Genomic DNA, 13,619 nt, shown 5'->3' on the forward strand with positions numbered 1-13,619 from the left:
AAAAAAAAAAAAAAAAAAAATCTTTATCAGTGCACCCCTATTATCCACATATATAATAATCTTTTGGAGACATATTTAACCCTTAGGATAAGTCTTTTTGCAAGCTGCAGTAGTTAATTATGAAGCATAAAAATATTTCCTCTAAATATTTTTTTAATTGACGCTCTTTAATGTGATAGCTTATAATTTTGCTGGGCTTTTCTATTTGCTGAAGGGATAAGAGCAACATCCAATACATGCAAGTTGTTATTGGATGCTAATATACTGTTCTATACTCACTGCCAAACTACATAATCTTAAAATTCTCTTTATATGGAATTTTCCTGCTTATAATATTTTTGCTCTCCTCTGGACCTTTCCTACTTTAATCTTTCTGAGATGGGGAACCAGAACTGATGGCACACCTTTCATTTGTGACATATTTGGGACTACTATAGTCCGTTTCATCTTTATTTTGCACACTCACTGAGTAGAGTCTTTGTTGAACTGCCTTTCGTCATCTTTATTTTCCAATTTCATTTAGAATTGTATATCAATGTGTATTAACTTGTACTTGTCGACAGATTTTGATCTATCATGTGATCAGAAGAGAATGTCTAGGTAGCTATTCCAGTGGGAAATCTGAAAGATGCCTTTGAGTGATGAACCATCTTACTACCAAAATTCAATGCATGGTTCCAACCCCCCGCCCCAAAAGGTATTAGAACTAGAGTCACTTTTTTTAAACACGGCTTTACGAATGCTCATGGTGCTCGGGCCAGGTGCCAGATGATTGGAAGATAGCCAATGTGGTCCCCATCTTTAAAAAAGGGAGGAGGGAGGATCCAGGCAACTACAGGCCCGTCAGTCTTACCTCAATCCAGGGGAAACTCTTGGAGAAGATCATCAAGGAGCACATCTGTGATGGGCCAGCATCGGGGATGATGCTCAAGGGCAACCAGCACGGTCATTAGGGGCAGGTCATGTCAGACCAACCTGATTGCCTTTTACGATCAGGTCACAAAAGCATTGGATGCAGGTGTCGCCGTGGATGTAGTCTTTCTGGACTTCAGCAAGGCCTTTGACACTGTCGACCACCCCATCCTCATTAAAAAACTAGGAGACCGTGGCATTGATGCCTACACAGTCAAATGGATTGTAACTTGGCTGAAGGGTCGTACTCAGAGGGTGGTGGTGGACGGGTCATATTTGACCTGAGGGGGAAGTGGGCAGTGGAGTCCCCCAAGGCTTGGTCCTTGGGCCTGCACTGTTCAATTTCTTTATCAGCGATTTGGACAACGGGGTGAAAAGCAACCTGTTCAAATTTGCTGATGATACCAAAATTTGGGGTGAGGTGGGCACGCTAGTACGGATGGAAAGATTGCAGAAAGACCTGGATAGCTTGCAGGGGTGGACTAACAAAAACAGGATGCATTTCAATACTGACAAGTGCAGGGTGCTGCACTTGGGCAGTAGTAACCAGCAGCACACTTATAAGATGGGAAACTCCCTTCTTGAGAGCACAGAGGCAGAAAGGGATCTTGGAGTCATTATTGACTCCAAGATGAACATGGGCCGACAATGCGAGGTCACGGTCGGCAGGGCTAACCGGACCTTATCGTGCATCCACAAGTGCATCTCAAGTAGGGCCAAGGAGGTGATCCTCCCCCTCTACGCAACACTGGTCAGGCCACAGCTGGAGTACTGTGCCCAGTTCTGGGCACCCCACTTCAGAGAAGGCTGAAGGGGGGACCAGGTGATTGTCTATAAACTCACTAGGGGAGACCAGAAGGGTTTGGGGGAGACCTTGTTTCCCCTAGCGCCCCCCGGGATAACAAGGAATAACGGCCACAAGTTGTTGGAGAGTAGGTTTAAATTAGACATCCGTAAGAACTACTTCAGTTAGAGCGGCTAAGATCTGGGACCAACTTTCAAGGGAAGTGGTGCTGGCTCCTACCCTGGGGGTCTTTAAGAAGCGGCTTGATGCCTTGGCTGGGGTCATTTGAGCCCAGTTTTCCTCCTGCCCAGGCAAGGGGTCGGACCTGAAGATCTGCAAGGTCCCTTCCGACCGTACTTCTATGATTCTATTAAACACTGACAATGCTAATTATTTTTGCTAACCTCTCTCGAAACGGATTCAGACTATTTTCGCTCAAGCTTACAAAAAATTCAGCCAGAGACCAAAATGCAAAATTTCAACTCAAGTTACTAAAACTCAATTAAATTATAAGCAACTGAAATAAGTAAGCTGCTATAGTTGCCTAGCATTTCTTACATGACAATGCAATTTCTACTTTTGTAAAGACAACTTTCAATTCTGACTGAATAACATAGTTGCTGTAATTCTGACTGTAGTTTAGATATATTTTCTTATGCCAATTAAATATTTTTTTAAAGTTAAAATATGTATTAATATATTCCCTGCATTAATACCTGAGATAAAATTGATTTTATTATAGAATGTTCTTATTTAAAGATTACTTGCTGCTGCATTTTGCCCAGCAAGTAGTTAGTTATAAACTACAAGGTTATAAACCTTGTAGTTTATAACTAACTAGTTGTAGTAGTTCAAACTAACTAGTTGCCCAGCAACTAGTTAGTTTTGCAGTCTGGCTTATACATTAAAATACCTTAGTGATAACAGTTGTAAAACTAAATGAAGAGTTTAGTTTAACTAAGAGTTTAGATTTTCTTTTGTTTTCCTACTCAGTAATAAATGCTGAGCATTCTGTGGTGAGTCAATTATTTATACATTACTTAACTAATATCATATATTTTATATTGCTGCCCTTTTTTTTAAAAAAAAAAAGGAGTTAATTTTGTTTTCACAAAGTTTCTCTTACGCATTTATATTAACATCAAGCCACAAGTTTCAATTCTCATCCAGGTCACATTGATACAAAGAATGCCAATTCATTCAAATCTTTTAAAAACCTGAACACTATTTCACAAGACGAAGTGCCAACCTGCATGATATTTGGCACAAATAAGAACAATGGGAAGTAAAAAAGCTGTTTACTATAGAAAAAATTAAATAAAAACACTGAAAACAGTTTCTATGTTTATTACAAACATTAGACATATTTACGTTCATTTAATCCACATTTCATTAACTACACAATTTGAATTTAACTGGGTTTGGTCCAATCTATTCAAAGAATTTATTCTTTCTTGTATAACAGCAGACGTAATTCTATAAAGGTTCTCGCAAAATTATTATTTAAAAGTTTACTTGGAGACATAATTGTGTTTAGAAATAGTTGTATTTCAAGAAGTATAATCAGTTTTGCTTCTCCATTTTTACTGCTACTAAAGACATTCATATGAAACTAGACTGTTAGACAAACTCCATAGCACATCTTTTTCCTCATCAGAAGTCTTGTACATCATAATTATATCTACATGAATGAACTGCGATTTAAAAGATTGTGACTTTAAATGAGGTATGAACAAGTTAATGTTTAAGGTACCTTATTTTCAGAAGTCTCTCTAGCAATTAAAATGTCAAGGAAAACACCACCAGAATGAATCTGATGAAGAGGCATGGTTACCTACAAGAGGGAACCTGTCCAAATTTTTCGAAAGGTATCAGAGAATTTGGTAAAAATAATTTTCTAAAACTGTTCCTGATTTCACATTTAAGAAGCCTTAGAAATAAAATCTATTTTGACCAGCTTTAATACGGTTGATTAATGTCAGTGATTGCTAACAGACATCTACCACATGTAAAGATTTAAGACAAATGAAGGAAAAAATTTACCATTATCAAATTGCACTTTAAACAACAAAAGCTAGATGCACACAATACAACACAAAACCATGCTAAGAATTAAATAAAACCAACCTGATTCTTAGGCCTCTGTGAGGGCTGTCTCAAAATAAATGCAAAGTAAGACTTTATGTAAATTTTAGTAAAAAAAGCTGTCAGTTCATTAATTTACTTTTTAAAGAGAAAATGAACTATCATATTAAAAATTAGCAAATGAGTAGAGCATGTTTCAAAAGATGATTGTATTTTCTTATGCAGAGAAAGGTTTAAAAGTTTTCCAAATCTTCCCCTCCCAAAACCCAACAAAATTAGTCCTTAGATTTCACATGGTGAAACAGTCAGTTAAAAAAAAATATCAAGAGACTGAGGCTAATCTTCTGGTTACCAAAGGGACAAATTGTATCATTCAATCGAGTAAAAAACAAACACAAACAAACAAAAAAACCCCAACAAAAACAACCGCCTCCCCCCCCAAATAACATCTCTTTGGCTGAAATACATCATGTTCAATATACAATTATGATGGTTTATGCAAGAGTTAGTTAGAATATTATATAACGTGAAGTAAAACTAGGCCGGATACAATCACCAATAATCAAAACTACATCAGGAGCTATGATTTTAAATGCTGGCCAAGTAGTGCACATACATAAATATACAAAACAGTTAAAACCACCATATAGTCAATGGCCCCAGTAAATAAAGTGACATGAGAAAAATAAACCTATTCTACATAGCAAGAAATTAGTCTTTATGCGTTCCTGTACAGCGTCATGAATAATTGCGGGCATTGTATACAAAGTGTCAAGTTTCTCTATACAGAAATGCTGTTTTATCTACCTATGCTGTCCAGCTGTACACGTAATCAGTTCATTCACACACAAGATGTGAATTTATCTGATAGCACGGAAGGAAAAAATCAGAATTTACTCACCATGGAGGAGTCCCTGTGACACCACATTCCATCCTATAAAGGAAGTGAAAGTGCTCTTCCCTTCGGTCTGATTTACAAGAAAGAAAGAGAAAGAGAAGGTTGTAATGTTGCTACACTACGAACTATTATGGAAGGAGGGACACCTGCTCCGAGACTAATATAGCACATACAGAACGAAACTGGGATTTTTTTTTTAAGCGATAAATCAGAATACATTCTGCTAGAAAGAGACATGTGCTTTCTCACTGAACTTAATTAGACAATTAAGGATTTGTGTATATTAAACAGCTGAAACTAGTCCTTAGCAAAAAATAAGGCTTGGGACCAAGTCTGCAATGGGAACTGAAATTTACTTTTAACCAAGTCTGGCAACGTGAACAAAGGAATAAGATCTGTAAAAGAAAAGTGAGCAAGCTTTTTTCCCCCATAGAAAGCTCTCTGCTATAATTCTTTCCTTCAAGTAATGCAACAGATATATTTAAGGAAGAGACCAAAGCCCCGTGGTCTTTGATAAGGAGGATGGGGTATGTTACAGTTACTTTGAGGTGCATCTGTAGTAGAAGCAAGCTAAATTAGTCATAACTAGACAAAAATCTACTCGTTTTTCAGAGGAAATGAAACAGAGCAGTAAGATACCCTGTATGACAAGCATGTTTAGAGCAAGTCTGTTTATTTGCTCTCAAAAAAACAGAACAAGTTTCACTCTTCATGAAGCATTTCAAGGGCATGCTAGATGGACGTTAACATTTCCTATTTACATGTACGTTTTGCCTAATTAAGTATTTTCTTGTCATTTTTTAAAGGCGTAGGTCAGTAGGAACAAGAAAGCCCTTCTTTCAAGAAAGAACAAAGATGTAACTTAAGCTGGTCCTTTACTGATGTCATGACTAAATTACAGGCTTCATTTTCTTTAGGGGCAAAGAGCACCCAATTTAGTATCCAAAATCTCTTGTAGAAAACAGGCAATTTTAAGGTTTCACTTTTATGACTCTTTGCACAATATTCTTGTGAGTGGTAGTGGTCTGCGCCATTTCTTTAAGGGACTGTAGCTATATTACGTTAAAAGGTTAAGAAAAAAAAAAAAAAAAAAATCAACATTTCTAGAAAATGCTTCCATAAAGGCAGAAGATGCATTATGCCTGGAACAACTTATGCGTTGAGCCAGATCTTACTAGTCCTAAGTGTCAAAAAAAGTATTTTTTATTACAGAACTATTACAAGGAAACTGTCCTTAAGCAATGTAAATGTTTTAAAAGATGTTTCCAACAAATTCCTGGAAACCTTTACATTAAATGGTTTATGGTTCTAACACATGCTAAGCAGCTGAAGAATATCTTGGTTAATTATCCAGAGCTTAATTTATGATAAAGACTAGCAAAGAAGGATTTTTTTTTGATTTATGGAAATAGGAAACATATATATAATGAAGTTATTTGAATTGTGTTAAAGGGTTGATTTACCAATTTTCCTCAACTTCCTGTGCAGTTTTGTCAAATATTTGGAGGAGATCACAGAAGATGTACATATAGAAGAAAGACCTAAGGAAGTTAAGCTTGTCAGGCCATCCAAACATGGAGGTTTGGAAAGTCCAGTAGTACCCTGAGTTTAACTATAAAAGAGATCAGAAAAACAGTTCACATTTTTCTTAATGACAAACGTGGATTGTTCTAGCAACACATGCTTTGTAGTTTAAGCAATTCTGAGCATCTCTGAAGGTACTGTACTGACAAATACACAGAACTGGAATTTTCTCAAAGAACCAAAATCTAGACCAAGGAAGTGAGTTGCAATGATGATTTGATCATTAAGTGTGAAAGAATTTGCATTCTCTACCAAATAAAGCAAGAATGTCAGACCTGAAGAAAGAGATAGAAATGAGATGGGAAACTCTTTTAAAATACGGTAAATCTTCCTGTCCATCTCAGCTAGCTTTAAGTGAATGAATGTTAGAAAAAACAGAAAAGAATACATGCAGTTCCTTTTTTTCATTTAAAGTACCTCACAAAGTACCATGAATAGGGATTAGATTAACACACAAAAATCAGACTTTTATTCCTTCAAAAATAGAGCAATATAATCCTTTTCTATTTTAGAAAGAGCATTAAAAGTTGCAAGGAAAAAATAAGAGTAAAAGGGACACAGAATGTTAGCCAATCTCTTTACCAAGTTCTCAATAAAAAAGAAGGGAGGAGCACTTTTATTTACTACACAGAATGGAATATGATGTTACAGCTATAAGGAAGTCAATTTATTTGAAATAAGGGTGAGAGAACCCACTTGAGTTTGAGGAAGAGAAAGTTAAAGATATCAAGTCATCTGCTTTGTAATCAATAACTTTAGTAATTGTAGATGTGTTTCACATACCTAAATGTTATTTAGATACAAAACATAGCCTGGTAGTTTTTAAAATTAAAGCCCAAATCTTATTTTTTGCTATAGCAAACTGAACTAGTGTACTTAAGTATCAAACATTTGTAAAACAGAACTATGAATGTCTAGAAACAAACTTACTGTATAATTACAGATAAAGTTACAGTGTATAGTAAACTGTAGTTAAGCGTGAACTAATTTAAAACATCCATGAATTAGACAAAGCACGAGACAGTGAACTATTGAGACATACACGGTATTAGCGATCTTTTCTAATGAAGAGTCTACCTAAATGCATTTGGACCAATGTTTTAAGTGAGGTTGATTGGGAAAGTGTTTGCACGTAACTGAACTTTTTTACTGAAAGGATCCACTCCTTCAAGGATAGTGAGAATCAAAGCTGCTGACATAAGTAATGAAAACAAAAAGTTTTCCTCCTACTTACTTCCTTTAGTCCCAAAAAGCCAACAGTTAATTTCAGCAGAATAAGGTGGATTCTACTGACTCATACAGATAATAGTTAAAATTTACAAAAATGTGGACCCTGGCCACATTTCTACAACCTTATTGAAGGCAATGGAGTTGTTAAGATAGTTGTCTGTCTGTTATGTTTTTATTCCAGATTATGACAAACAAATAGAAAAATGTGTTTTCAAACTACACTGAACCTGCAAGTCCAGCAGTAAGGTGTGAATTGAATAGAAGAGTCAATAAGAATAAATCTTCACAATGCCATTTTAAGCCACTTGAGAGTTTAACTACATTTTAATAACATCACTACAAGGTTTATATTTTAAAATGTAATTTAATTGGTAATAAAAAATAAAATTGATACTTTGCTGTACATGGCGATAAAATCCATATCTGCATTATGAAAACTCTCCTAGGTTGAAGCTTGAATTTAAGGAGAAAGATAAGATGTTGAAGGCTGCCATCTAGTGATCATTTTAATAGTTTTAAAATTATCTCCAAATAGCCACACAAAATTTCCATGCATATAAAAGATGCTTCAAAAGCTATGGCTTTTTTGTGAAATAATAAAGCTAATTTTATTTTGTTCAGAAGATTGGTTCTAAAATAAAATACTTCAAATAATGTGTTTTGTAAAACACTACATGCATATATTACAACTGTAAATTGCCCACAATTATCAGGTTGAAGTACAGAGCTTGTGGAGCCACGATCTAATTAGCTTCACACCCCTATTTATCCAAATAAAATTCAGCATGGGTACCAGCCCTGGAAATTCTCACCAATCATATACAGTATATTCCAAATCTTGTATAAAGCCCAACTAGAGATAGATCCCTTTTCAGAATGAGATTAATAGCTTTCTAAAACTTTTAATACTGATCTGACCGAACAGCTTTGGAGTGAAAGCCTGTATATTCATTACCAATCCCACAAAAGCCAGTTCCTTAAAAATCCCATTAATGAACTACCACTCCATTTCCTTAAATAAATATTATACATCTTATATTAATACCCTTTTTAAAAAAAGGGTTAATTTTGTTTTCACAAAATCTCTCTTAAGCATGTATATTAACATAAAGACACAGGTCTCAATTCTCATCCAGGTCACGTTGATACAAAGAGTGCCAGTTCATTCAGACCTTTAAAAACCTGGACACTTTCACAAGAAAGATAGTTTAACAGAATAAAACCCAGATATAAGGCTGTCTGCTGTGACTTTTACTCATCTCAGTGTACTTAAGAATAATTATGAACTGGATATAATACAGTCAGTGAGACAAACAGATTGAATGGATAGCATACCTAGTATCACTTCTCTGTGTTTTTGGGGGTAAGAAACTCTTTTACAGTTCTTGAATTAATAATGGGCTCCAAAAGTCTAAGACTGAGGGCCATAAAATTAAACAAACTAATTACAAAAACTTAACTACTAGCATTCTTTAAAAACTAACCATATTTCTTTAGAAAAAACAAAACCTACTTACCGTAAGCCATAGCAAGGCAGAGTGATGAACCGGAACATTGCCAAAAAAACTCTCAGAGGAAGCAGGGTGAACACATAGAGAAAAGCATCCAGGCACAAAAAGATTCCAAAAAACATCAGCTAGACCATAAAAGAACAGAACAGGTATAAACATGTCAGTCCTTTTTAAGCAACTTTTCATTCTGTCATAGGTTCACATAAGACCTTGATTAATCAAAACTATATACAGTTATAGTTATGCTCACTTATACTTCTTTAGCTTGCTGAACTGTAACAAACAACATGCTGAGCGCTTGGAAGTCTGTTCAGGATAAATTCTGCTCTGTGAAGCCCAAAGAGCAGAAACTTTGGAGACATGCACAGCTCTGAGGTCAATTTTTAATCAGTAGATGAAGCGTCCGTGGATGTGGCTGCAGATCACCTGTTCCAATCCTCCAGTCCGGTTACACAAGTTGACGTTTAAAATAAAGAGCCACCTTTTGCACCCCTTTTAAAGATACTCTTCTTCATCTATAAAATTGGATTTCCTTTCCTTACAAAAATCTACACCTTTACATATGAAAGGGTTTTAAATAGTTTTCCACTGGATTTCTCCAGACCATATGCAAGGATCCAAAAATGTTACAGGGTGTGGGCGTGTTCAAAGTTATTTTCAATTTCAGAACACTAACACACATATACTGGGTTAGCAAGTTAGCATTTCATATGATTAGATTTGCAAGATATCTTTCATTATAGCTAAGGTACCAAGTCCTCTATCATAATTAGACTGGAACTAGACTGTTAGGAAGGCAGCCTGAAAATTGTGTGACAAATTGGAGTTATTTATTTCCACATTCACTATAACGCTGACTTTTTCAATTCAGCTAATCTGCACAGTCTCTCTTAGATTACTGGATATTTTATATAGATATTAAATTATATACAGATCTTTGAGCTGACACTGCATACTTGTACTACAGTTGTTGTCAAGGCGAAAGCTAAAGGTCCTCACAGATGAGCAAGGAACCAGAACAGCTTGTGGGAATGCAAAATAAACGCATTGTGTAAAATGCTGAACACCCAGCTCCCCCTTTTGCAGGCACTATTAAACAAATGAGATTAGCACTTGAGTAGAAAGGTCAAACTGTCATGCAACTTCTAAGCACTGCAATTTTAAGACACCTGATAGTTTGAGAAGCTTCCCACCCCCTCCCCTTTCAAAAAACCCTACTCCTTCAGTATAGTAGCTACAAATTAATACATATGTTATACCTTACTAGTAATTAAATAACTACTAATTCATGCAGGAGACAGCGAGATTGTATTTTGGTTTTCTCCCTTTAGTTGGTTCGTTTCACCTCTTCACAATTCCCACTTGGAAGAAGCAAGCTTTGACCTTAGCATGACAAAGATAAGCTGCCACTTGGTCTGCATGTGCTGTGCAAGGCTTGAGGCACAGAGCTGGCAAGAGGCTAAGCAGACCCTCTCTTCTGTCTTTCAAAAAGCACAAAATCTGATTCCAAAGGTTTTAAGAGCTCTAGCCAAATTATACTGCAGCATCACTAACAGAATTGTGCCAAACCTTCTCTTGTTTTGTTGTGAATACAAACCTTTGATTTTACATTAAAAAAAAGTGCCAAACCTTACACAAGGCATGCAATATAAAGAAGCCTAGTTTTCTCCCTTTGACTGAGGACATCTACTAAAAATAGCTAACAAGGCTTTAGCATACAGGATTTATATTAAAGAAAGGCAAGCCCCTGGAACACATTAAATTAAAGGTGCAATAGCATCTGATCTCAAATCCTAACAATCACACATCCTAGCATATGTACAGGACAGGACATGCAATTCTGGCAGTTCAACTTCCCAGCACGTATGGAGTCCTCCACCTGCAACTGCACATTGAAAGCGTGCATGGTGCAGGCCAGTGTGGGGTTGCCAGGTGCACCAGTTCTTAAGTGCTGGAGAGAGGAACTCAGTCAACACTCTTCATGTGGCAAGTTTGAAGCTGTGCACAAGCAAGTGGACCCCTGGTAATCCACAGCCTAATTCGAGACTACAAGCTGCCCTGATCTCCAAGACAGATGCACAGTTGTCAAAGAGAGGAAACAATCAGCTCCCCCTGCCCAGCACTTGCAACCCCCTGGACAATCCCAGCCTGGCTCAAGACCCTGGGGTACCCTGATTCCTATGCCAACAATCAGATGAAGACTGTTGGCATGGGAATGCAGAACATCAAAGGCCTGATTTAAGGCCAGCCACAAAGATGTTCTACGTTATATGTGGAGTATCTTTGTGGTTGGTTTGCCATTTTATGGGGTTGTAAATTGGCTAAACATGTGGTGTGTTGCCATTTATGGCATGATTAATATGTTAACTGTGCCATTAATGTCTGCCAGGGGCCTAACATATAATCCTGTACCCAATTCAGGAACACAGGAGCATTTAGGACTAACCTGCCTCATCAGTTTACTATTACTATTGGAAAGTAAGAATCACTCAAATAAAGACAAGAAGAAATAGGAGCAAAAGCAGCAGCATTGAATCTATTCAATGGGGAATGAGGACCCAAGAAAGCAGAATAAAGGGCAGAATTCCAGAGTCATTCTTGCTATCCAGCACCTACATAGCACTCCTATGCTTTTTCATCAACCTTGAGGGGCTATAGTTAGGGCTCTACCCAAATCGAGGAAGCAGGCAGCCGATTTCGCAGGCAGATCAGAGGTCCAGCCACCATATTCACGCATTTATCATGACAGCCGCCCCCCCCCCCATCTCCCACCCCTGATTGGTTGACAAGTGTGTTAGTCATATGGCCCCTGCACCTCACCACTGACTGGCCACGAGGGCTATTATTCATGCAGCCCCAGCCCTCACCGATAATTGGTGGAGGTGGACAGGGCTGTACAATAGGCAGCCTTCTTAGTCAGTCAGTGGCAAGGGGCAGGGGCAGCAGCCATCGTGGCTGCTCTCCTTCGTGCCAGCAGCTCCCCTCCCCTCTTCACGGACTGTGTAGCCAGCCACAGAGGCCATGAAAACTGCTGGCTCTCACTAGGGCACTAACAACTTACTTTTTACTAAGTCCCCGCCTCCCCCCACAGATTTTACATACGTATTTCACCAACAATGCCAGATTTCGTGATTTTTGCAAAACTGCATAGGTCCATAGCTATAGAGTTCAGATATATTGAAGCCAGATGCCAACATGAAAAAAAAAAAAAACACGGATACTCCAGAGAAGGTTCAAGGGACAACCACACTGTTGCAATTCCCAACTTCCATCCTGAAAACTACAACAGGGGTGACTTCTCACCTAGGCATTCTGGGGTGCATGATGCACCTTGATGACCAAGCTTTTGTATCATTCTTTGGATAGTCTGGTATATTAAATAAATCCTCTGGATAACGGGCCTTCAGCAATTGCTTCAGAATTTTATGTGAGAGTGGACACAGGGGCTCAGATGTGCGGCAGCTGAGTAGGTGAAGGTGCAAGAAACTGGGAGAAATTAGGAAAATACTATATTGAAGGGCGAGGGAGGAAAAAAAGAAAAACCAAAAAGACAGTTTAAGAAATGAGGCACCATAAACTAAAACAGGAAGACCATTTTTATTTTTTTTAAATTGCACAACATGTAGTAACAGGTATTTCCACAGTGACTTGCAGTTTTAATTCATGGGTTAGTGTTAGAATTCCAGAAATGGGATAACCCAGGAAGATGCCTCAGCTCTTTGTAACTGTTAGCCCTGTAGTAAATTATCTATACACCAACTCAAAAACTAAAACGTGATTACACCTTTCTGTTGCTAAGCAACAGAGTATTACAGCTAAATATGTTTATCACTAAAATGCCTCAAAAATAAGTTATCCTGATAAAGTGCAACAGCATTAATTTATATATTTTTGATATATAATAGATTTCATAGACATCAGGGCTGAAAGGGACCTCGGAAGATCATCAAGTCCAGCCCCCCGCCCAAAGGGCAGGAAGTCAGCTGGGGTCATAGGATCCCAGCAAGATAAGCATCCAGTTGCATCTTGAAGGTGTTCAATGAAGGCGCTTGAACCACCTCCGGTGGCAGGTTGTTCCAGACCTTGGGGGCTCGGACAGTAAAGAAGTTCTTCCTTATATCCAGCCTGAAACGATCTTGAAGTAGATTGTGACCATTCGACCTCGTCATCCCTTGGGGCGCTCTGGTGAACAAACTTTCCCCCAGATGCTGGTGGTCACCCCTGATAAACTTCTAGGTGGCCATCAGATCACCCCTGAGCCTGCGCTTTTTCAGGCTAAAGAGCCCCAGGGCTCTCAGCCTGTCATCGTAGGGTCTGCTTCCCTGACCTCTGATCATGCGCGTGGCTCTTCTCTGGACTCTCTCAAGCTTCTCCACATCCTTTTTGAATTGTGGAGCCCAAAACTGGACACAGTACTCCAGCTCCGGCCTCACTAAGGCCGAGTACAGGGGGAGAATGACGTCCCGGGATTTGCTTGAGAAGCATCTATGGATGAAAGCCAGCGTTTTGGTCGCTTTACTAGCCGCAGCATCGCACTGCAGGCTCATGTTCATCTTGTGGTCAATGATGACCCCCAAGTCTCTTTCTTCCATAGTGCTAGCCAACATAGCACTGC

The 13,619-nt window shown here is 38.1% G+C and overlaps 1 protein-coding gene across 4 annotated transcripts in view; it reads right to left on the bottom strand.

Annotated features, from left to right (window-relative positions):
- The window catches only part of TAPT1 (transmembrane anterior posterior transformation 1), an 89,356-nt gene that overhangs the window by 56,777 nt on the left and 18,960 nt on the right, over nt 1–13,619 (bottom strand). The window contains exons 1-3 of one of the 4 annotated variants that reach the window (XM_025211429.1): nt 9,011–9,131; nt 4,683–4,749; nt 3,824–3,847 (exon numbers count right to left, since the gene is read on the bottom strand). The exons of 1 other annotated variant lie outside the window; for it this stretch is intronic. In XM_025211429.1, coding sequence (XP_025067214.1) covers nt 3,824–3,847; nt 4,683–4,749; nt 9,011–9,020 — 101 coding nt within the window. In that variant the 5' untranslated portion in view covers nt 9,021–9,131. Of the gene's footprint in view, nt 1–3,823; nt 3,848–4,682; nt 4,750–9,010; nt 9,132–13,619 lie in introns of those variants that run through there. 2 more of the 4 variants (XM_025211426.1, XM_025211427.1) reach the window with 2 other exon arrangements.

This window comes from Alligator sinensis, unplaced genomic scaffold (genome assembly GCF_000455745.1).
Source record: "Alligator sinensis unplaced genomic scaffold, ASM45574v1 scaffold466_1, whole genome shotgun sequence".
Lineage (NCBI taxonomy): Eukaryota > Metazoa > Chordata > Crocodylia > Alligatoridae > Alligator > Alligator sinensis.